This window comes from Leucopleurus acutus (genome assembly GCF_964270905.1).
Source record: "Leucopleurus acutus genome assembly, chromosome: 1".
NCBI classification, from domain to species: domain Eukaryota; kingdom Metazoa; phylum Chordata; class Mammalia; order Artiodactyla; family Delphinidae; genus Leucopleurus; species Leucopleurus acutus.
The window spans coordinates 4,509,338-4,531,691 of record NC_139142.1 but is presented as its reverse complement, the minus strand read 5'-3'; the positions used below and the strand labels follow the sequence as shown (position 1 = coordinate 4,531,691).

The window sequence follows — 22,354 nt, the reverse complement described above, 5'->3', positions numbered from 1 at the left end:
GGAGAAAGACTGGGTGGTTAAGAGGTAATGGCTATAAATCACCCATTTAAGAAGCTGCTAAGGAAAGCATTTTTTATGGTTTTAAAAATGTGTTTGCTTACATATACTTCTTTACTCAGCTAAGACGATCCATCTTATGATGTTTTTCAGATGAAAAAAAGGATATTGACCATGAGACGGTGGTTGAAGAACAGATCATTGGAGAGAACTCACCTCCCGATTATTCAGAGTATATGACAGGAAAGAAACTTCCTCCTGGAGGGATACCTGGCATTGATCTCTCAGATCCGAAACAACTAGCAGAATTTGCTAGGTAAGTTATAAGAACTTTTCCTTTCTTTTAGTTAAAGAAAGTACTTGAGTGTTGCCAGCTGTGTTTTTTGGTGCCTAAGTTACAATAGTGGTTTGTATTCTTGCTCTAGGGAAGCTTCTGAAAACAAAAGCAGTTGGTTTTTATTTTCAGTGGTAACTATGCTATGAATGTAACTGGCACCATTTTAGATTTGAATAAGATGAAGCAAATACCTACTCTTTAATTCTGTAATTGATGTTGCTTGTGAATAAATAAAATTGCACTTAATTTGTTTGGAAATGGATCTTTACACTGCCTCCTGGCCTCTTTGTATACATTTTAAATTTGCGTGTATTGTCCTGGTCTGAAGCTGCTGGAGGCCTGGGTCTGTACTGGATTTGTACAGCTGACCGCTGGAAAGGACTTCATCAGTTCCAATTTCAGCAGGTCATCAGTTAGGCTCCCGGTGTTTTGTTGATTTAAGCTGGCATGACAGGAAGAGATCAAATATTTAGGGCCAGGACCCTGTGCCTGACTATCCAAGGTGAGGAGCAGGAAGGAAGGTCTGAACCCAATGGTTGTTTATTTGTTTTGCCTGAAACCAGCCAGATTCCTATAGAAACCTTGGCCCCTTTTTACATTATTTTCTAGTATAGTTTGGCAGTTTTTATAAGGACGTGAAAAAAACCACACAGATGTAAAATTCTGAATAAAATGAAATGAACTAATAAAATCTAGAGTAGGAAGTACACTCCTTTTCCCTACTTGAGGTTGAATGGAACCTGGAACAGCCCAGGAAATTGAGGCAAAGACAGAATCAGTAAGAAAGAAATCTTTGTGCTCTCCTGTCCTGTCTAACAGAGTGGAGCACCTTTTCTTTCCGCCCCCCTCTCTTGAGAGCAGAGTAGGGAAGAGCTGGAGACCCTGGGGTGTCCTGGTTCCTCCCAGCCTGCCAACAACAAGCTGGGCGGCCTCTGGCCATTTGGAGCCTCAGTTTCTCCACATGTCACGTGGGTATAAGAATACCATTGTGCTTTGATAAAAGGGTCTGTACCCTTTTCTCCTTCCCAGTGAAACTGTAGTTATAGGGAATATAAACATTAATTTATTTCTGATTTATCATGGCTTTAAAAAACTTAAGGCCCTATCCTTTTGTTAATGACACCGTGTTCCAGCTTTTTTTGCTGTTTGTATTTTAAATACAGATATGTGAATTGAATATTAACTGCCCTGCTCCCCTCCCCACCAGAAGTACAAATAAAAATGGAATCTGTAGGGTACATAGTTAGCAGTGAGGTCAAGAGTTTTTGGACAGATTGAGCCAAATATCATACCTGTGTTTAATGTTGTCATGTGTTCCTAAAGTTAGTCACATCTTCCTTATGGTACTCGGATTTATTAGGGTATATGGGCTGCTATCCCAGCGATAGAGAGCTGGAACACGGGAATCAAGGAGGGCTTTGTGGAGGGGCCAGCATTTGATTTGGGCCTTGAAGAACATAGAGTTCTGACAGGTGGATGGGGCTTTCATGGTGGGGCCTCCATGCCAGAACAACATGAACACAGAATACGCATTCGCTATCCAGTATATATTCAGAAAACAGAAGTAGTCAAGTTTGGCTGTGAATTAGGGTGCTTACAGGGAAATGACTGGGTTTAGGTAAACATAAACCAGATCATTAGAGCCTGTGAATACTGGGCCAAGATACGGGCTCTTTAGTATGTAGTAGACAGCTGGTGAAGGTTTTTGAGCAGTAGAGAAGGGGTTGTATGATCAGAGATTTAATCTGAGAGAATTACTTTTCAGCTGTATCCAGGCTGGATGGGTGCAGGGACACCCAGGAAGCGGGAGAAACCAGTTGAACCAGAGCTCATGAAGGCCTGAGCCAGAATTGTGGTGGGTGGCGGTCAGACTATGTAAATGTGAGTAAATGTGACAGAGATGACAGGAGACAGTGGAAGACAGAGACAGTTTGGCTGTATGTCTAGAGGGAGGGCAAATGCACATTAATTTTTAAAAAATGCACATTAAAAGCTTTGCTCCATAGGTGACAGGGAAATTGGGAGAGGGTGCTGGTGTGGGGTTCAGAGTATGCAGTGTTTGGTTTTAGATGCTGAAGAGACATCCGTGCTGGACTTGAGATGGATTCAGGAAGTAAGTTAGGGCTAGAGCCGTCTGATGGGGGCCAGCTAAGAGCATGAGAGTGTTCTGTAAATAAGCTCTTGGCGGGGGGCAGTAGGAGGTTTTGGAGAGAAAAGAGTAAAGTCTTGGGAAGGCCCTTGTATTCAGAACCAGTGACAGAGCCAAAGGATCATTCAGACTCAAGAAAATAAGTACAGCGGACTTCCCCTGGCAGTGTAGTGGTTAAGACTCCGTGCTTCCATCGCAGGGGGCACAGGTTCCACTGCACCTCCCTGGTTAGGGAGCCAATAAGATCCCACATGCTGTGGGGTGCGGCCAAAAAAGAAAAGAAGAGAAAAGAAAAAGGTAAGTACAGCATTCCAAGAGCCAGCAGAGTTTCCAGAAGGGCCAAGAGAGGGAAGAATAAATATTTCTCTAAATAATATATTGTGAAGTAATTCTGGTGGAGGAGCAGAGGGCTGAGGCAAGGTTTTGCAGAGAGGTGGGGCCCATGGGTAGTGAGCAGTAGAAGTAATTAGGTGTTGGTGACCCTTAGCGTTGTTCCCCTTGCTGGAGAATTGGGGCAGCAATCTTAAAGCTTGTCCCCAGTTTTCTGAACAGAAACTCCAGGATGTTTCAGCTCTAAACTCAGGCACATGTCGCTAAAAGCTTCCAGGGAGAAAAGATAGGTCTACAAAAGGATGATAATTCAACCTGAATGAGAATTTTCTTCAACAGCAATAGATAATTAGAAGACAAAGGAGCAATGTTCTGAGATTTCTGAGGAAAATTATTGTAAACAGAATTCTTGATCCAGCAAAGCTATCAGTCCAACACAAGGGCAAAACAATGACAGTTTTAGACACCTAAGGATTCGTTTTATGTTGCATGCATCCTTTCTGAAGAGGTTACTTGAGGGTGTGCGCCAGTATAATGAGGATGAACACCAAAGGGAAGACTTCCTAAAGAATACAGTGAACAGAAAATCAAGAAGACTGCTGTGCAACAGGCTGGAAAACTTGTTCAGTTTAGAATAGGAAGTCAGTGGGTTGTAAGAATTTCTTCAAGAAAAGTCCATTTCATTCAGTAGTGGATAGAATGAGCAAGGAGCTAGAAGATCTTGGTAGTATGGGAAAGAGTCTTCTGAAGAGAAGATAGAAAGTCCATGTCAAGCGTGGCAGGGTCAAGAAAACCATGGCCTAAAAGCGGGGCATACTCTTGACTATTTAAAGAGAGAACACTCATTTGACTCGACTCTAGGAAAGTTCTCTCCTTGGTAAACTGAAGCGCTACTGTATTGGACTTGCAGAGCATGAAATATGATCCTAGCACACAGTTAAATTCTTCAGTAAGCATTACTTATGTAATTACCTGAATATAGTGTGTGCTTATTATCTTTTATAATCAGCCTGTTAAAGATTCCATTTTGTATACAGAATAGAATGTAATCTTGCTCCCCTTGACAACATGTACAAAGTAAAGGTACAGGATTTGGGCAGTTGTGAGGTTGGGCTCATTCTCCTCCCCATTTTCCATATTATCTCTTGAAAAGATGAGTAAAACCAAATAAATCTCTCTAATTGGGCAGTGGTGGTGAGAAATAGTTGAGCCTGGAATGCCCTATTCTGTTAGGGCTTCATATTTTGACAATGTAACAGCTGTGAATAGGACTTTCCAGAGACCCCAGAATGGTGACTGGGTCTCAAAGCTGTTGACAAAGAAGCGCCAAGTTTCAAACTGTTTGGGGGCCATATCTTATCTTCTTGGCTCATAAAAATGCACAGAAGGGCTTCCCTGGTGGCGCAGTGGTTGAGAGTCTGCCTGCCGACGCAGGGGACACAGGTTTGTGCCCCGGTCCGGGAGGATCCCACATGCCGCGGAGCGGCTGGGCCCGGGAGCCATGGCCGCTGAGCCTGCGCGTCTGGAGCCCGTGCTCTGCAACGGGAGAGGCCACAACAGTGAGAGGGCCGCGTACCGCAAAAAAAAAAAAAAAAAATGCACAGAACTTGTTCTCCTGGCCTCCTCTTTTCATCCACCTCCACCCTGTGACTCAGTTCTCGGCTTAAGGTGGCATGTTAGTTGCTTTCCCCTCCCCTCCATGTACTGGCATGGTAGGATTCTAGACTGGACTTGGAACTGACCAAAGAATGTTCAGGTTCCTGCTGCACTGAGCCTAGACCGCTTAGTAAATCACTTAGTGTGTGTGAACAGGTATAAGAAATAATGACTTATTTGAAAGTCATGGTATCGCGGAGGTGGGACTATGGTGATTTTGTTCTTTCTTGAAATGTGTTTTTAGTAAATACTTCAAAAATTGGTCAGTGGGTGGGACCTAGAGAATTTTGTTCCCTGATTAAATTTTGTGCATTTTTCATTAACTAAACTTAGCCCTTTGGAAACCTTCTGAGCAGGAAGATCAGAATAACAGGTGGTTCGATCAGTCCCGAGTTGGTGGTGGTTTGTTGTTGTGGTTCAGTACCCACCCTGAGCCTTTTTCACTGGTTTGATATAAAGATGAAGTGTGATGGTGGAGCTGAAATGCCATAAAACCCCTCAATATCACATGAACATACACTAAGAGAGAACCCCTTGAACAAACTTTGGCTCGTTTGCCTTAGGCAACACAAAGAAGGGAGGTGAACGGTGCTTGCAGATGGCAGCGCTGTTACACAGGGCCTTCTGTCCCGTCAGCACAGCTGGTTCCAGTCTGGAGTCAGCTAAGCTGCTTATTTTCATTCAGGAATCACTTCTTCAGAAATGTTTAATCTTGGCTTCTGGGACATTTACAGATTTAACTTAGTCAGAACTTCTGGTTTACATAACGCCCTGCTGAAAATTGTCCAGGAAATTCCTGCAGTTAGTGGTACTGGTGTCCAGCCTTTACAATGTATGCAGAATGGCAGAGTGTAAAATCAGCAGTCACGTCATAGGGCACATAGTCTCTATTTTTAATTGAACGGGAAACTTCTGTTGCCTACCTGGCTCCTCCGTATCATTTCTAATACATGGAGGGGCCTTTCCACGTTACCTGTGCAGTTCTTTCTCAGTCTCTCAGTCCTTTATTTGACAATGGTGGTTTGGAGCCACCAGTACCTTCTGGGTTGTTAAATACAACTGGCATTTTTGTAAGGAATGAACTCAGTTTTGCCTCGGCCCATTTAGCACAGGTTGGCGGTAATAAAAGCCGTCATTTCTCAAGAGCTTAACGTACATCATCTCTTAATTTCCACAGCTTTAAGTAGGTAGCATTAATACCTTTTTACAGAATAAGAAACTGAGGCTGAGAAGTTAAGTGATTTGCTCAAGGTCGTGCAGCTGGTTGAAGCCGGCACCCAGTCACACATCCCATTCCACCTCGCTCACGATGCTAATGCTCTTGTCATCGTCTCCGGGTCCAAGAGCTTTGTAAGCTTCTCAGTCAATGAGAAACTCGTATCTTGGTTACTTGTGACTGACTAGTTTGGGTGGGTCAAGAAGGTATTCTAAGTAGTAGTATATAATTTTAGTCTTTTTTAAAAATTACTCTCTTTTTTAGGATTTCAAATATATATATATATATTTTTTATTTTGTAGGTTTATGTACCAATTGTTGCCACAAAGATTTTAATTTTAGTCTTTACTCACAAAACAGAACACTTTCAGTCTAGGCACGCTTGTTTGGAAAATGCCCTTTTTAGTGTTTGCATTCGAATATAATGTAAAAGGTACCTGCGTATACTGTCACTCTGAAGTGAACAAGACTGATTTGCTCAGGAGCTTAAGAGTGGCTGCAATTAAATACCTCCACTTCCTCCTTGAGTCCAAGGGTGTTTGCCCAGATGCGTTTTAAACTCTAATTCTAAAATTAAGTATATTGCTAAATATTAGCACACATTTTAAAAATGACATTTTAAGAAGAAATGCCACTTAATAACATTCAAAAAATGAATCAAGAGTTGGGTGAATGGCACATAGGACTGTTCTCTTTACTTTTGTGTATTTTTGAAATTTTCCATGATAAAACAAAATCAAGTTCCTAGGAATGAATTTAAGAAAATTTGTGAGGTCTGGGGACACTCGTAGGTAACTGGGCCACACCTATCCTACGGTCATAGGCATTTCACTGCCACTGTCCCCACGTTCAAGCCCTAAGGCAGGTGGAAGAGGGGAAAGGTTGTCAGTACGACGTATTTGTCAACCCAGTGAATGTGTTTTTAAAGTCAGAGTTTTTTGTTTTTGAGATAATTTGCATACAGTAAAATTCACCTATTTTAGGTTAGTACCATTCTATGAATTTGGACAATCATGTAGTTATCTTCACAGCCAAGACAGCATTTGAGTAGAATCATCAAAGAGTAAACATCTTAATTGGGAAGATTAAAGCTTGGTTCTTAATATACAGTTCTTATTATTAACATTTGATTGGTGTAGAATCCTGTCGTATGAATCACTATTATTTTTCAGACTCTGTTATTATAACCTCCAGGTGGCGCAGTGGCACCAAATTTTTGTGTACCTGGTTTTGTGAACTCAGACCCAAACTCTATTTAAGGTAACATAGGCTAGTTCAGAGCCCTGTACACAGCAGGCACTTAGAAGATGTTTGCTAACTGATGTGGTAATCTTCCAAGTACAAGAAAGAACAAGTATCTACACGGTTGGACTGGGGAGGATACCAGACTGAAAACGTTCTCTTAGAATTCCAAGTAGGAAATTTGTACTGTCTTGAACAAACTCCTTTAGAGATAAGTTATAGGTACCAGATGAATTGTTTCACCTCTGCTCATCCAGGATGTGGAAAGTTTAAGGAGGTGATTTCATGAGTTCAGGTTTTAATAAAGTAAGGAGCCTCAGGGAATCCTCTTCTCAGATCAAGAGTGAAGAAGGATGATGCTGTTAGGGCCTTTGCGCCCTTCAAGATGACAGCAGCAGTCTTTCTTAGTAAAAGCGGGGTGGTAAGTGAGCCTGCTCTCAGGGAGCATCAGCTTAGTTGTGCATTGAATATGTATCCTCACACAGGAGTGTGAGATGGCAAAGCTGGGGACAAGAACATCGGTTTCAGAGATTTTAAATCTTTTTTTCTAGTTTTTCTAGGAACTCTTAATTTCTCACCCTCTACCACACACAGATCTTTAGTGAGTTTTGGAGAGAAAGTTTTGACAAAAGACCAAAGGTTGGTTCAGTGAAAATAGCAGGTAGGTAAGTTACCAAATAAGCAAGCTCTGGGTAGTAACTCCACAAGCAGGACTCTCCCTGACTGCCCAAGTGGTCGAAACTATAATCTCCCTCCCATCAACACCAACACCAAAACTAATAGTATGATAAAAATTAAACAGTGTGAAAAGGTTTGGGGGTGTTCCCGCCAGTCCCTCGGGGCTCCTCCCCAGAGTTACCATTACTCACAGTTTGCTGTGTTTCCTTCTAGAGCTATTATACGTATATGTATATAAATCTCTGTTTAAAAGGACTTTTCTGTACCCTTTTTTAAAAAGAGTCTATTATAAAGATCATTTCTGTCAGTATGAGATGGACAACCCCCCCTTTTTTAAGCAGTTGTATAGGGTATATAGTTTTAAGACCCCCCTCCCATATCTTCCTTTTTTAAAGCACCCTTATTATCACAGCAGCTGCTTTTGGATACCTCACTTTGCTTACCTCACTTTGCTCCCACTAGGAGTTTCATCTGTGGTTTTGGGGCTTGTTGGTCTTTTTTATTTTTTAAAGAGTTTGGGGAAAAGAGCAGATACTTAAATCATGCAGCTCACAGCGCCGTCCTAAGCTGCACCAGCTTATCAGCTACGAGACCGTAGGCAGCCACTCAGTCCTGTTTGTGCTTGAGAATACTTACCTGTAGGTTGGAAGAGTGCTTCTTCACAGTCGCAGGTCCTCGGAGAATGTGAGTTTTCTCATCCCTTCCCCTTCACGGAAGCATGTTGTAATCTTAGTTTTTGTACCTATAGGGAAAGCATTTTAGGGACTATACGATTTACGCCAGATGAGTCTACCCATTCCTACAAACCTCTCTCTCTTTTTTTCCCCCCCTTTGGTAAGAATGAAGCCAAGAAAAATTAAAGAAGATGATGCTCCAAGAACAATAGCTTGCCCTCATAAAGTAAGTAACGCTAGGGGGAAGGTGTGCATTACTGTGGATGAAGTTAGAGAGCCTGTAAGAAATCGCACTTTCTGTTTCCATCTTCATAGTTGAGATTCAGTGAGGAACTATAATCTGGTTTCTAAATTCAAGAGACTGTATCTTGTGATGTAAGTATTGTTGTTCCATAAAGCCACTTAAATTTAAGTACCATTAAATGGGGTTACTGTAGGGTGCCAGTGTTTTTATTATCACTGTACTGAATATACTCTGTTAGGATTTTATTCTTTTTGGATTGTTAAACAAGTCAGTCTTAAGTCATTGGGTTGTGCCTCACCCATGGACCTTTATGGGACTGTGGGCTCCTTATGGAAATTTGGAAATCTTTTTGGATGTGGCTGAAGTGACCCTAATAAGACTTCATCATTTCCCTCACAATTTTAATTTACCCTGTTAATTGTGTGTTGCTAGGGAGTACTTAATTGTTTTCAAATGTGGCTATTTATTAGTCTTTAATGATAGCCTAAAAAGTACTTTGAGATATTGATTGGGTCTGTTTTAAACTTAATTGGAGGTGAAAATAAAGTGTCAAGTAGGTGGTACAGAAAAACAGGAGGGGAGAGATTTTGAATGGAGTAAAAAATTTAAAAAGACAACAGCAACAATTGGAGAAGGATAAATTTACTCTCGTGGTCTCATCTCTGATGGCTGTGCACCCATAAGTTCTTTTTGTCTCTTTTTTTAATGTTCTTGCTGTGGAAATTTTGATATGTAAAGTATTTCTGCTGAGGCCAGATACTAACAAGCGTTTGAAAACAGTTACGCCTTAAGTGCTCGTCTTCTCTCTAGCTTCTCTCTATACTTCTTTTCCAGAAAGATTTTTTTTTTTTTCCAATTCCATTTTCTGGATGGAAACTCAGCCTAGGGGTCAAGGTGAAAAATCTGTGGCGCCCCGCCCCCTCCCCCCCCGCCCCCCTTGCCTGTGAAGCTGTGCAGTGTTGACTCGTGCTGTCCTTCTGTCCTGCTGTCTGATCATTTCCCCATTCACTCCATTATTGGGCAACAACTGCAGAAGAAATGGTGCAGGACATGCTTCTCCTGAGCATCGCCTACCCATCTACCTCCCCCCCTGCTCTGGTATCAGTTTACCTGCTTCTTTTCTTAGTGTCTCACAAAATAAATTTCTTCTGTAGTTGCCATTCCTTGGAGACCCTCTTGCTTCTTTCTCTGTCAAGAAGGGGAAAGAGGCAAAGAGAGAAGAGGGAACAGTAGGCGATGGAGAGTGACAGCCCATTCTTGCAGCACAGAGTACGGGGCCCACCAAAGGTAGTGGTGGACTGCCGTCATCTTAACTCCGTTTCTCTCAGTGCTTCTGTTACTTCATCTGGGGGCATAGCCGGGTGAGGCGGCCGTGGTGTAGCCGGCAGCCAGGGTGTCTGGGTTCTACTCCCAGCCTGGCTCCTACTACTAGCGTGACCTTGGGCAAGTCTACTTAAAGACATCTCTAAGCCTCAGTTTCCTCACTGTAAAACAGAAGTTTGCATTTCATGTTAAGGCCTTTTTCAGCTGTTTTTTGGGGGTTTTTTTGTCGTAAATAATATTTCTACTGTAATATGAAGTAAAATGTATGTGGGGAGGTTGGGAGGGTCGTTGTATTGTGTCAGTGAAGGCTGTCAGGCGGTAGAATCATTTGTAACAGTTTGCAGTGTGAACCACTAAGCTTCTCTCTCTGTTCAAAGGGCTGCACAAAGATGTTCAGGGATAACTCTGCCATGAGAAAACATCTGCACACCCACGGCCCCAGAGTCCACGTCTGTGCAGAGTGTGGCAAAGCTTTTGTTGAGAGCTCAAAACTAAAACGACACCAACTGGTTCATACTGGAGAGAAGCCCTTTCAGGTAGAGCCAGCCCTCCTCCCCTCCGCTGTCCCCGCAGGTGTAGGCAGGGCGGCAGCCTGCTGGAGAGACGCCGCCCAGAGAGGCCACAGTGGGGTCCTGGTGACTCACTCGGGGGGCTGCCCCAGCTCTCGCCTCCGCTGCGTGTGATCTGTGTGGTACCAGAGACGGGATGTATCGAGGTGTTTCTGGAGTGTACTTGGCGTCAGGAGAAACACGGGATTGCTCGAGAGCAAGCCTAAAACAGAAGTTCTCATGTGTTCACTGCGGGCTTAAAGCAATTTACTTGCTGTAGTTAACTTATTTTTTAGAGTATATTGAACTGCTAATTGACAGGGAACTTCTACAATTTTTGCTGTAAGAGAGTAACTTTGAAAATAGTGTTTATTGCCTTGTTTTTAGAAGCCCATGGACAAGTGAGCGAATTAGCAGTGCAGCTGGTAAATCTAACATGGTTCTTTTTGATACTTGACACCAGAAACCTTCCTAACCGTTCGTCTCTTATTATTTGAAATATTTACACAAATGTTAGGACCCTAACATAAGATTTAGGAAGATTCTTGCTGTTTTGCTGAATGTTTCTCTTACGTTGTAGTTAAACAATTCATGAGGGCTATGCATGGGTCCTAGGAGTTGTCTGGGCAGAGTTACAGCTCCTGCCCCCTAATTTAGACTGTATCTCAAAAGCTTCCCCCCAGGGCAGGGCAGGGCAAGGAGGGGCAGGGAGGAGCGAGTGAGGTAGAAGAGGTAGGCTGCTCTCCCCCCAGCAGTGAGCTGCCCCCTCCCGGGCCTAGTCGGAGTCTGAGCGGGTTGTCTCTGGTCTCTCCTCGACAGTGCACGTTCGAAGGCTGCGGGAAACGCTTTTCACTGGACTTCAATTTGCGCACACATGTGCGAATCCATACCGGAGACAGGCCCTATGTGTGCCCCTTCGACGGTTGTAATAAGAAGTTTGCTCAGTCGACTAACCTGAAATCTCACATCTTAACACATGCTAAGGCCAAAAACAACCAGTGAGAAGAAGAGAGAGAAGACCCTTCTCAGCCTCGGGAAGCATCTTCCAGGAGTGTGATTGGGAATAAATATGCCTCTCCTTTGTATATTGTTTCTAGAAAAGAATTTTAAAAATGAATCCTACATACCCAAGGGACATGTTTTGATAAAGTAGTAAAAATTTAAAAAAAAAAACTTTAATAAGATGACATTGCTAAGATGCTCTATCTTGCTCTGTAATCTCGTTTCAAAAACACGGTGTTTTTGTAAAGTGTGGTCCCAACAGGAGGACAATTCATGAACTTCGCATCAAAAGACAATTCTTTATACAACAGTGCTAAAAATGGGACTTCTTTTCACACTCTTATAAATATGGAGCTCACCTGTTGCTTACAATTTTTTAATTTTGTATTTTCCAAGTGTGCATATTGTACACTTTTTGGGGATATGCTTAGTAATGCTATGTGTGATTTTTCTGGAGGTTGATAACTTTGCTTGCAGTAGATTTTCTTTAAAAGAATGGGCAGTTACATGCATACTTCAAAAGTATTTTCCTGTAAAAAAAAGTTATATAGGTTTTGTTTGCTATCTTAATTTTGGTTGTATTCTTTGATGTTAACACATTTTGTATAATTGTATCGTATAGCTGTATTGAATCATGTAGTATCAAAATATTAGATGTGATTTAATAGTGTTAATCAATTTAAACCCATTTTAGTCACTTTTTTTTTTCCGAAAAATACTGCCAGATGCTGATGTTCAGTGTAATTTCTTTGCCTGTTCAGTTACAGAAAGTGGTGCTCAGTCGTAGAATGTATTGTACCTTTTAACACCTGATGTGTACATGCCGTGTAACAGAAAGGGCAACAATAAAATAGCAATCCTACAGAAAGAATATGGCAGAAAAAGATCTGTAAGCACAGTCTTATTTCCTTTTGTTGTCCAGAATAATTATAATTCTTGAGCCTCCCAGAAATTGGAAGTTAAATAAAGCAACTCAAGTTTCCTTTATTTTGCACTCAATTCCAGTGACTTGTGATTAAAGCGATGCATGGCTATTTTAATACTTCCCATGTGTACTGAATTCTGAGAGAGTAGGTAACAGGCATCCCGAGTTAAGGAACTACCTCAGAGTACCCCACGCCAGGCCCGTTGGTAATAGGATTTGATTTTAGCTGCCCCAGCAAACGTGTGACCGAAGCAGTTTGTGCTACCCTGGCCTGTGTGTGTTCTCAAGGTAAGGTGTTGCCTGGCAGGGGACGCGAGCAGAGGGGAGACCAGGCATTTCCATTGCTCAGGCCGCCTTCAGGGCAACTCCCGCAGGTCCTGGCTTGTCTAACAGGAAACGCTTATGGTTCTTGGCTATTTGGTTTGAGAGCCTTGGTTCCTCCATCTAGTGGAATCTTTCAGCGCTAGCACATTGTAGCAGTTGAGCGCCAGTAGCTTACTTTTGTGCTTCTAAATAAATGGATACTGAGTGCAGATTGGCAAGGTGATTCGGTTATTAAGAAAACTGTACTCAATGAGTACTTTACCTCTCACATTGTGACCTCTTAAATGTACGATTATAATTTTTGGATTTTACTTAGAGTCAAATATCAAACTCATGAGACTGTTTTATAAACTGCCATGATACAGCAAAATCCCATTTATTCAAAATGCAAACATACTGTGTGTCTTTGTGCTGTATGCTTGACTCTGCAAAGTAATTGACGGACTAGCTAATACCAGAGATTCAGGTACAAGACGTCCAGGACATCATCAGGTCAAAAACAGAGCCCTGTCTCTTACAGCTTCTCCATTGGTCCTATACAGGAGGATTGGTGACCTAATGACAGTGACCCTGTGGCCCTCCGGAATTTTGAAGTGCCTTCTGAATCATAGATGAAAAATTTAACTTGAGACACTTTTTTCTATTTGTTCAGAATCTGTTATCCATTGAGTAGTTTGATGGAACTGAGTTAATCAGAAGACCCCAGCTGTTCTCTGGGTAAGCCAGGCTTTGCTGTATCTGGCAGTCAGGAGAGAGGTAAGCCCATGGCGGAGGTCCCCTTCAAAGCTGAGCGTCCCAGTGCGAACCTGTGGTTCTTTGACTAGACCTGGGGCAGAGGCCTCCACCGCCGCCCGTGGTGTCAGTGCCCGTGCTTCCCTCCCCACCCCACCATCGGGTGAGCAGTCCCCGGCTGGCTGCGTTAGGCATCTGGAGCTGCGTCGCCCTCACCCAGCATTGTGCCACACTGGAGCCTGGTCCTGGCACCGTCCTCAGGACTCCTGCCCAAGGGCCCACGGCAAGACAGACTTGGGCTGTGGGGAAGTCTCCCCGGCAGCCCCGAGAGCCATGTCATGACCTACAGAAGCCAGGCTCCTGAGTTGGAGGGAGGTCCCTCTTCCTCTGTGCCTTGACCCCTTGGGGGATACCTTTGGTCATCTCTTCTGTCCCTTTCTGTCTCTGAGTGGAATAGCCATCGCTCCCCTTGACTCTTTTCTCTGTTCACGTGTTTGCTCTCAATCTGCAGTTAATTTGTGAAAGGCATTTCATTGGGCATTTGAGGAAAGTTTAATGCCCAAGCTCCTCATTGACAATAGCACTCTCAACTTAACACCGGTAGTGTAGGGAACTGATAAATGAGCAGCAGCTTACAGAGTAGGGGTAGTTCTCCTTGGGTATAACATACCCATTTTGCTCGTGGTTAGAATTTATAATTTTGGTAAAGATGTAATTTACTAAAATTTAAAATCATGTTCTCACAGTGAGTCAATTGTTTTGAGGATTAATCTGATTTATAAGTAATACTGATAGACATATTTTCTTACATCTGAGCTGAAATAAATGCATGTTTCTAGCATATATAAAAACTCCAGAGGATAAGTTTACATTTAACAAGATGTTGTTTTCTATTTTTGGATTTCTTATTATTTTCCCCTTTTTTTGGTGGTAGGGGTTTAGGGGGAAGCATAATATTTGTATAAAGAACTGTCACCCCAGAGTGACATTTATTTTCCAAGGTGACATTGAGCTCTCTGTTGGTTTCATATGGTGTTTGTGTGCTGTGCGCCTAGGTTCAAGGCCTGCGGATTTGAGGAAAATCAAAGTTGTTCTTGTGGTTTTTTTTTTATTTGGTTTTTACGTACATTCTTTTAAATGTCGATTATTTTGCTAAATTTGAGTAAAGCGAGACCCGTTGGATAGTACCCTGGACGCCTGATGGTGTTGCTGAGTTCTGGTTTGTTTCTTCGTGATCTATGAGACCCTTCATTCAGAAGGGCGCCTGTAGAGACCGGCGGCTCTGCCTGAGCAGCTGTTGAAGCTCTTTAAGGAGGTTTACTGCTGCCGGCGCTGCTTAGCCAGACTTACCTACTGTACCTTAACCTCAGGATCGGTGTCTGTGGCGCAGGAAGCCCTGGTCTCTCTACGTTTTTGAGTTGGAACCCTGATAATCCACCCGCACAACAACTACAGGCAGAGAACACGGATCACTTCTTGTGTCTGGTTCTTCTGGTTTGGGATCAGCATGCTTAGTAAGGCCACGTTACTAATCCTCAGTTCCTTCTATATCCTTGACATCTGACCACCAGCAAAAGCAAGGACCCCAGAGGGCAGAGCAGTGGCGAGAGCTGAAGCGGTTCGTGGGCGTCCGCTGGACGCCGGGGCCGCACCGCGAGGCTCCCTCTCCCTGCCCCCCCCCCCCCCGCCCGCCCCGTGACTGCCACTGGATGGCCTTGACCGTGGCCTCCCGGGCACCTGACTGCAGAGCCCCTTGCCCTGGCGCCCGTTGGCAGCGGTGCAAGTGCAGCACATCGTCAGAGCTCAGACCCGGCAGGTCCAGGCAGGTGTGTTCCACCCTAACTTTGACCCCCAAGAGGTTGAGGAGGAGGCGCGACTCCCCAAGCTGTGCTTCCTCGCAGCCGAGGTCGCGCGCTCCACAGTCTGCTCCTCCACTTAACAGAGGGTGGCCTCGGGGTCCCTCGCGCCTGCGCAGAAGCACCTGACTGCGTGGCTGGCTAGGTCTCCTGCACCGCAGCTTCCTGCCCTTTATGGGCCTTGACTGTCACTGCCCGGACTGTGCGGACTGTGCTCGGGTTCCCTGGTTGCCTGAAGGCCTGTAAGTGCGGGCCCTTCAGAGCCACGGCAGCAGGCAGGAGGGGCGGGCCCTCCACGAGTGGGCGTGTCCTGCCAAAGGCTTCCGGTGTCTGTCCTCATGCCCGAGTGGTCTCCGGAGGGCCGGAGAGGCTGTTTGCTGGAGCTGGGGCTGGATGGAGACCTGATGGGAGGGGCGGGCTGCGTGCGGTTGGCACACTTCATGCGCTCCCACTGGAAAAACCGGAAGTGATAGAACGTTGGCGTTAGGTCAGCAGGCAAATCAAAATTCCCACAGGTTGGTCACCCGGGCCCCCAGGTCTTCAGCCAGCATTCGGGGAGTCCGCAGAGGAAGGTGGGTGTGGTGGCATCACATTCATCTAAAGCGCGATGATTGGTTTTCCACAAAGTGGCAGGTTTGATCAAATTGACTGCTTTTCCTTCAAGGCACTCAGACGCCGTAAGAAACAGCCTTGGGATGTCATAGGGAGGGGGCCAGTCGCTGTGCTGTATTCTGTTTGCTGCTCTATCTGGGGGCTGCACGATGTCTGCATACAGTATGGAGGGGGAAAGGGCATCAGTACCAAACAATAACCTTTTTTCTACAACATCCAAAACTGGTATGAGGCTCTGTTATCTACAGATGGTGATTGGTTAAACTATTTTCATAGAACAATTCTGTTTTTATTCACTTTCTGGTAACTTCTGTAGGCCCTGGTTCAAGGACTTAGCATTGCGTCTCATGTACATCTTTTTCTTAAATGTTCTTTGCCATTTCTGGAATTGTCCTTGGTTTTTCCTTAGCTCATAGGTCATAGATGCAGAAATATTAATAGTATTTAAGGCATCCGCATCAAATGGCTTTGCATCCAGAAAAACATTTAACAATAACTCAGTTTGAAGCACCAAGCATGTGTAACATGGCTCTATAAACTATAATAAACGCATAATATTGTTAAGCTTTTTAACGCCTGTGCTTCTTGTTTGTTCCGCAATCTCTAAGCCACCTCTTTTCCTGAGTTTCATCACACAGTACAACTGGCCGTAAGCTCCCGCTTGGTCTGCCGGCTGCCTCAGCTGCCCGGGGCAGATCCTTGTGGGTTTCCTTCTGGCACAGGAATGGGAACTCCTAGGATTCAATCTTTCTTGTGTTAAGAAATGCTTTCATAACATAACCTCAACTCCAAGATGGACTAATGGGCCAGAAGGAGTTTAAATGAGAACCTCACCCGTTTTTCTTTTCTTTTTTTTTTTTTTTAAGAATTCAGAACCTTTAAGACCCAGAGCATGGTTTCAGGCTGTAGTAAACAGCAACATTATTATAATTTGTCGTTTTTCTTTTTGGGGTTTTTTTTGGCCATGCGGCATGTGGGATCCTAGTTCCCAGACCAGGGGTCGAACCTGTGCCCCGTGCAGTGGAAGCGTGGAGTCTTAACCACTGGACCGCCAGGGAAGTCCCTTCACCTACTTTTTTTTTTTTTGCGGTACGCGGGCCCCTCACTGCTGTGGCCTCTCCCGTTGCGGAGCACAGGCTCTGGACGCGCAGGCTCAGCGGCCACGGCTCACGGGCCCAGCCGCTCCGCGGCATGTGGGATCTTCCCGGACCGGGGCACGAACCCGTGTCCCCTGCATCGGCAGGCGGACTCTCAAGCACTGCGCCACCAGGGAAGCCCCCACCTACTTTTTAGAGGGCACCGCCAAATGAAATTCTCATGCACTTGGGTCCATGACCCTCACTCAGTGTTAGTTCTGGAAGCTTCTGTGGCAAAAAGAAAAGCTTACTAAAACTGAGATAGACTCTTTAACACTTGGTAAATATACTGAGAACTAGATAGGATTTAGGGACTGGGGAACGAAATACTCCCCTACCCTCACCCAGCTAGGCTCCTGTGACTGATGTACTGCAGATCAAGGTTTATTATTACCCCTTAATTCATGTGACTTCACCTCCTCTTTGCTAATGATGGAGGGGCTGCTGACAGAATGTGGCTGAGGGGGCACGTCCACGTGAGGCCCAGACTGCTGAGTGAAGGGCCAAGGTCGAGCTGAGCCGAGGAGCAGCCATGGTGAAAAACTGCGCATCTTCAGGCGTGAGATGGGAAGGACCTCGGATTGTTGAGGGCTTGGGCGTTGCTTTCTGTGGGCACCCCCAGATAGCAGCGAGACCAGTGTCCCTCCTTTGCACGTGCCTGTACCTCCACCCGGCGAAAATAGCATTTGTTGAGAGCTGTGCCCAGGACCATGCCCGGCATTGTGAACACCTTTCAGTCATTCCTCCAAACTGCCCTTGGAGGAATTCCACAGATCACCCCATGCCATGGATGAGGGGCACTGGTGAAGGTTCGGGCAGCCGCAAGTCAAAGCCCAGGCTACCTGGCTCCCAGCGGCACTCTGTTTGCCCCAGAACCCTCAGCCCTTTCAAAGAAGCCCTGGTCCCTGTCTGTGGTGGACGCCATGGCCTCTGGGCTCCCAGCTTGGCATCCTCTCTGGCTCTTAGAGCGTCTCCTGGTCTTGGATCTGGCTCTCCAGGCACTCCCACCACCAGCAGTTTTTCAGCTCCTAGATCTGGCCCCTGCGGCCTGCCGTCACTGCTGTGCCAGGCTCCAGCGTGGGAGCTGTCACCGCACCGGAACCTCCAGTGACTCCCTGCTTGTACCCGGTAAAACCCTAAGCCCCAGTCCCGACCTACTTTTCCAGCCTCTTGCCTCCCTCTTGGAGGTTTTCATTTCCAAAGCTTCCCTGTCCTTGAATTGCCAGGTTTATTCATTCCGCTGAGCACCAATGATGTGTCACGCCCCGTTTCAGGTGCTGATGGGACCGCACTAACTAAGGGTGCTAGGATTACATCTAGTAGAGGAGATGGTAAGAGACGATAAAAGATAAGTATGGGGGGTGCTGTGAAAGAAAAGAGAGGAAGGGGCTGGGGAGGGAGGACAGCCTCAGGGCAGGAGGCCCCAAGGAAGGGTGTGCTTGCCTGGCTGGAAGCGACCTGCCTTCTGCAACGTGTTGCTTATGTACTCGATCTCCCGAGTGTCCCTGGAGCTGGTGGCCAGAGACCCTCTCCAGCCCTGCCCACCACTCCCCCGCACCCCAGGCTCTGCCATGGCAAGTTCAGGCTCTGGTCCCAGGTCCCACACTAGCTCGCACCTCCGGCTTTGGAGCAGCTCGGCCATTGGGGGGGCCGCGGGTGGGGCGGGGGGTCGCGTCCGGGCTGGTGGGGACAGGTGCCCGCGTGCGCGGCGTCGAGGTGCCAGGACCCCAAAAGCCAGCTCCCCTGGAGACGCCTGGCCGTTTCGGGAGCCCGATGCCGTGGGAAGCTTAGGGGCCCTCCGCCTCAGCACCCCATGGCCCCCATGCCCGCCGCGGGCCAGGGGGAGGGGACACGGTGGTTGGAAAGGCCTTGGCATTCGACCAACGCGAAGGGCACATGACCTTGGGCCTGTTGACCTGGGGCCTCAGGAGCTTCGTCTTCCTGGATGGAAGATGGGAGGCCTGCTCCACCGTGAGGGGCTGGCAGGGGGACCAGGGGCCAGCCTCGGAGTCCAGGAGGAGGAGGCACCCGCCCTCCAGGGACCAAAGGCAGGAGGGGAGTGGGTGCTCGGCTGGCCCCCAGGAGAGGCCGGGAGGGCGGTCGGGGGGGCGTCGGGGGGTCATCTGAGCGGGCCTGGGGCTGGGAGGGCTCCTGGCACACGCCCAGACCAGGGAGAGGGCGGTGCCTGCCCGTGGAGGGTGGGGCAGGGGGAGCAGCGGCCCCAGGAGGCCTGGCCATCTCGGCTGAAGTCAGGACCTGTATCGGGAGGGTGGGAGACGCTGAGGCTTCAGTGAGGGGGGCGTGGGAGCCCCCCAGGCCAGCGCTGCTTTGTCTCCGTCACCCTCCTTCCGTGGGCCAGGGGCTGGGCTGCTCATCTTCCCTCCCCCCCAGCCCCGCTCTGCTGCAGTCACCCCCTTCTAGTGCCAGGCCACGGGCTCCCCACCACCCCTGGTGACCTCAGCATCTGTCCTAGGATGGCCCACCCCCGTCTGGCCTGTTGTTCCTTGGCTTCTTCCTCCTGATGACCCCACCCCTGAATGCACTGCCATGGCTGCCCCCAAATTGCCTTGTCTTCACTGACACCCGCCCCCTCCAGTCTGTCCCTGGGCGTCCTGCTCTCTGATTGCCACTCCCGCCTCAGCCTGCAGGCTGCCAGCAGATCACCCGTCGCCATTCGGCCACTCAGCCCCATGTCCCGGCTTCACTCTCCTGCATCCTTGCCTTCCCTCCCTCTGCGTAGGCTCAGCTCCCAGCAGCCTTAGCTAGTGGCCCTGGTCACGGTGGACTCTGCCTCCCCCACAGAGCCCGGGTGGGTGCCAAGAGGTCAGGGTCTGGGTACCAACGCAGCAAGGGAGTTGAGACCAAGGCTCGCACAGAGTGGGCGCTGGCCTGTCCCAGGCTCCTCTGCTACGTGAACTGCCACTCCAACGGCAGAACTTGACGAGTCGGCCGCCAGGAGTCGGTGGGGCGGGTAGGGTGGGAGCCCAGGCTGATCCTGGTTCTTGTAAAGCTCCCGCCGGTGGGTGGAGGACGGCCGGTCTCCGTGAGGGCTGTGGGCCCACAGGGCCTGGGGCTCTGGCCTTGTGACCCTGGACAGGGCCCCCTGCCCCCCGCAGGTGTCCTCCGTTGGGCTCTTGGGAGTATTAAAGTGTGTGTGTGTGCAAAGGGCTGATCCGTTGTTCCTGCAGTCACAGGAGCCCGCCCCCCATGGGGGAGCCATGAAGGACCCAGCTCTGTGTGGGGAGAGGGGCTTTTGACCAGGAGAATTGATTACATCAGTGAAGGCGGGCCAGGTCAGGCCAGTGAGGACGAGGACGGTGTCAGGAGGAGGGGCATGCTTTGTTCACTCCCTGTGCCTGGGGCCCAAAGGGATAAAAAAGGAAAAGGAGAGAGGCGTGAAGGGGCATGGGGAAGAGGACGCATTTCCCCACGGCCGGCCTCCCGTGCTGCAGAAATCGGGGAAAACGGTTGGTGGGTTGACTCGGGGTTTCCCTCAAACTGCATGGGGGCTTCACCTGTCTCCCTTCATTCCCCAGTGGCCCCGCCCACCTTCCACTGGCACCCTCCCTTCCCAGCCTGGAACTGCCCTTTGGCTCAGATGCCCCCACCCAGGCTTGCCTCCTCTTGCCCAGTGTAGCCCACTCACCTCACAGCCTCCTGGGGGGGGGGGTCTTTAAGGCATGACCCAGATCACCCCTCACCCCGGGCAAAACCTGCCAGCTCCTTACCGGGTCGTGATGCATTTGGCTACAAATGACAGAGAAACCAAGGAAGAGTGTGTCACTGGCCTTCCCCAGGCCAGGCTGGTTCCGTGGCCCACCAAGGCCACGGGGCCAGCTCTATCCCCACTGCACCTGCAGGCATCCTGTCCCCATTTCATCAGTAAAAGGGGGCAGGGTCAGAGGGCAAGGGATGTGTCACAGCCGCGTGTGTCCCTTTCACAAAGCTTTCTCAGAAGCCCCAGCCACAGCTTTCATCTCACTGGCAGGATCTGGGACCCATGGCCACCTCTAGCTGCAAGGGAGTCTGGAAAGGTGTTTTTTTGGTTTTTTTTTTTTTTTTTTTCCTGGACACACTGAAGCACAGAACAAACTGGGATTCTAGGCACCTGGGAGCGTCTGCCACGCCGCCCTTCCCTCCCGTCCTCCCTCCCAGGCCTTGGTTAAATCTGCCCCCTCAGCTCCAGCCTCACTGTCCCTCTGTGGCCTGGTCAGCTGTTGCCCTTCCTCCAAGACTGTTCAGCTGTCCCCATCTAGTTACTGTCCCAAGCGTAGCTGAAAGAAGAAAGTAAGGAATGCTCACCCGATGAAAGGCCATGCAACTGTTCACAAGAACATGGCCGACTGGAACACACTGATAAGGAAAGGTGTCTGTTGTGGGTTGAATTGAGTCCCCTCAGACGTGTTGAGGTTCTTAACCCAGGTGCCTGTGAATGGGACCTTATTTGGAAACGGTCTTTGCAGGTGTTATTAGTTAGGTCATCCAGGAGTAGGTGGGCCCTTAAGCCAACGCCTGGTGTCCTTATAAAAAGAGAAGACAGGGAATTCCCTGGCTGTCCAGTGGTTAGGATGCCCGCTTTCACTGCTGGGGGCCCGGGTTCAATCCCTGGTTGGGGAACTAAGATCCCGCAGGCCGCATGGTTCCAGGTTGGGGCTGGCGAGAGAAGACGGAGACCCACGGGGAAAGGGCACATGGAGCTGGAGGCAGGCCTGGAGGGGCAACGCGCTTGCAAGCCAAGGACTGCTGGCCGCCAGGTGCTGCAGGAGGCCGGGAAAGAGCCTCCGGACCTCCAGAAGGAGCCAGCGCTGCTGACGCCTGAATTTCACACTTCTGGCCCCCGGAACTTAAGAGGGTAAATGTCTGTTGTTTTAGCCACACAATCTGTGGGCTGCTGTTATGGCAGCCCTGGGAAACTGCTACAATCTCCAAGATAATTGTCAACTGAAAAAAGCAAAGAACAGACGGTCAGTACCTGGGCCGCGCTTTGCGGGAGCGTGGATGTTCCCACGTGCTGGGGCTCGCCTGGGACGTGCTGGGAGGGGTGCACGGCTGGTCGCAGCATAGCCTGGGTTCCGTTTGCATTTTTTACTTTGTAATGTTAATATAGTATTCATTGCAAATAAAACAAGTAAACATTCAAATCAGGGAGAAAATAAAATGTCAAAAAATCCACACAAACCCTACACCTCTTCCAACCCCTCCTCCCGCCTGAGTTTTTGGTAACGTTTAACCATCGCAGCATGGATGGGAGTGGGGGACCCTGGGCTTTAGCAATTGCCTGGTTTCTTTCAGAGGGAAGAGAAGTGAGAGGGAGGCCAGAGGAACCTCACGGGGGAAGGAGCTGCTGCCTGGGACCCGGGGCTCAGGGGGAAC

At 47.9% G+C, this 22,354-nt stretch overlaps 1 protein-coding gene across 1 annotated transcript in view; it reads left to right on the top strand.

Annotated features, from left to right (window-relative positions):
* Nucleotides 1–15,066, top strand: part of YY1 (YY1 transcription factor) — a 29,318-nt gene extending 14,252 nt beyond the window's left edge. Inside the window, exons 2-5 of the mRNA XM_082838731.1 lie at nt 151–313; nt 8,445–8,505; nt 10,224–10,382; nt 11,214–15,066. Coding sequence (XP_082694857.1) covers nt 151–313; nt 8,445–8,505; nt 10,224–10,382; nt 11,214–11,396 — 566 coding nt within the window. The 3' untranslated portion in view covers nt 11,397–15,066. The remainder of the gene's footprint in view (nt 1–150; nt 314–8,444; nt 8,506–10,223; nt 10,383–11,213) is intronic.
* The last annotated feature ends 7,288 nt before the right edge of the window (nt 15,067–22,354 follow it).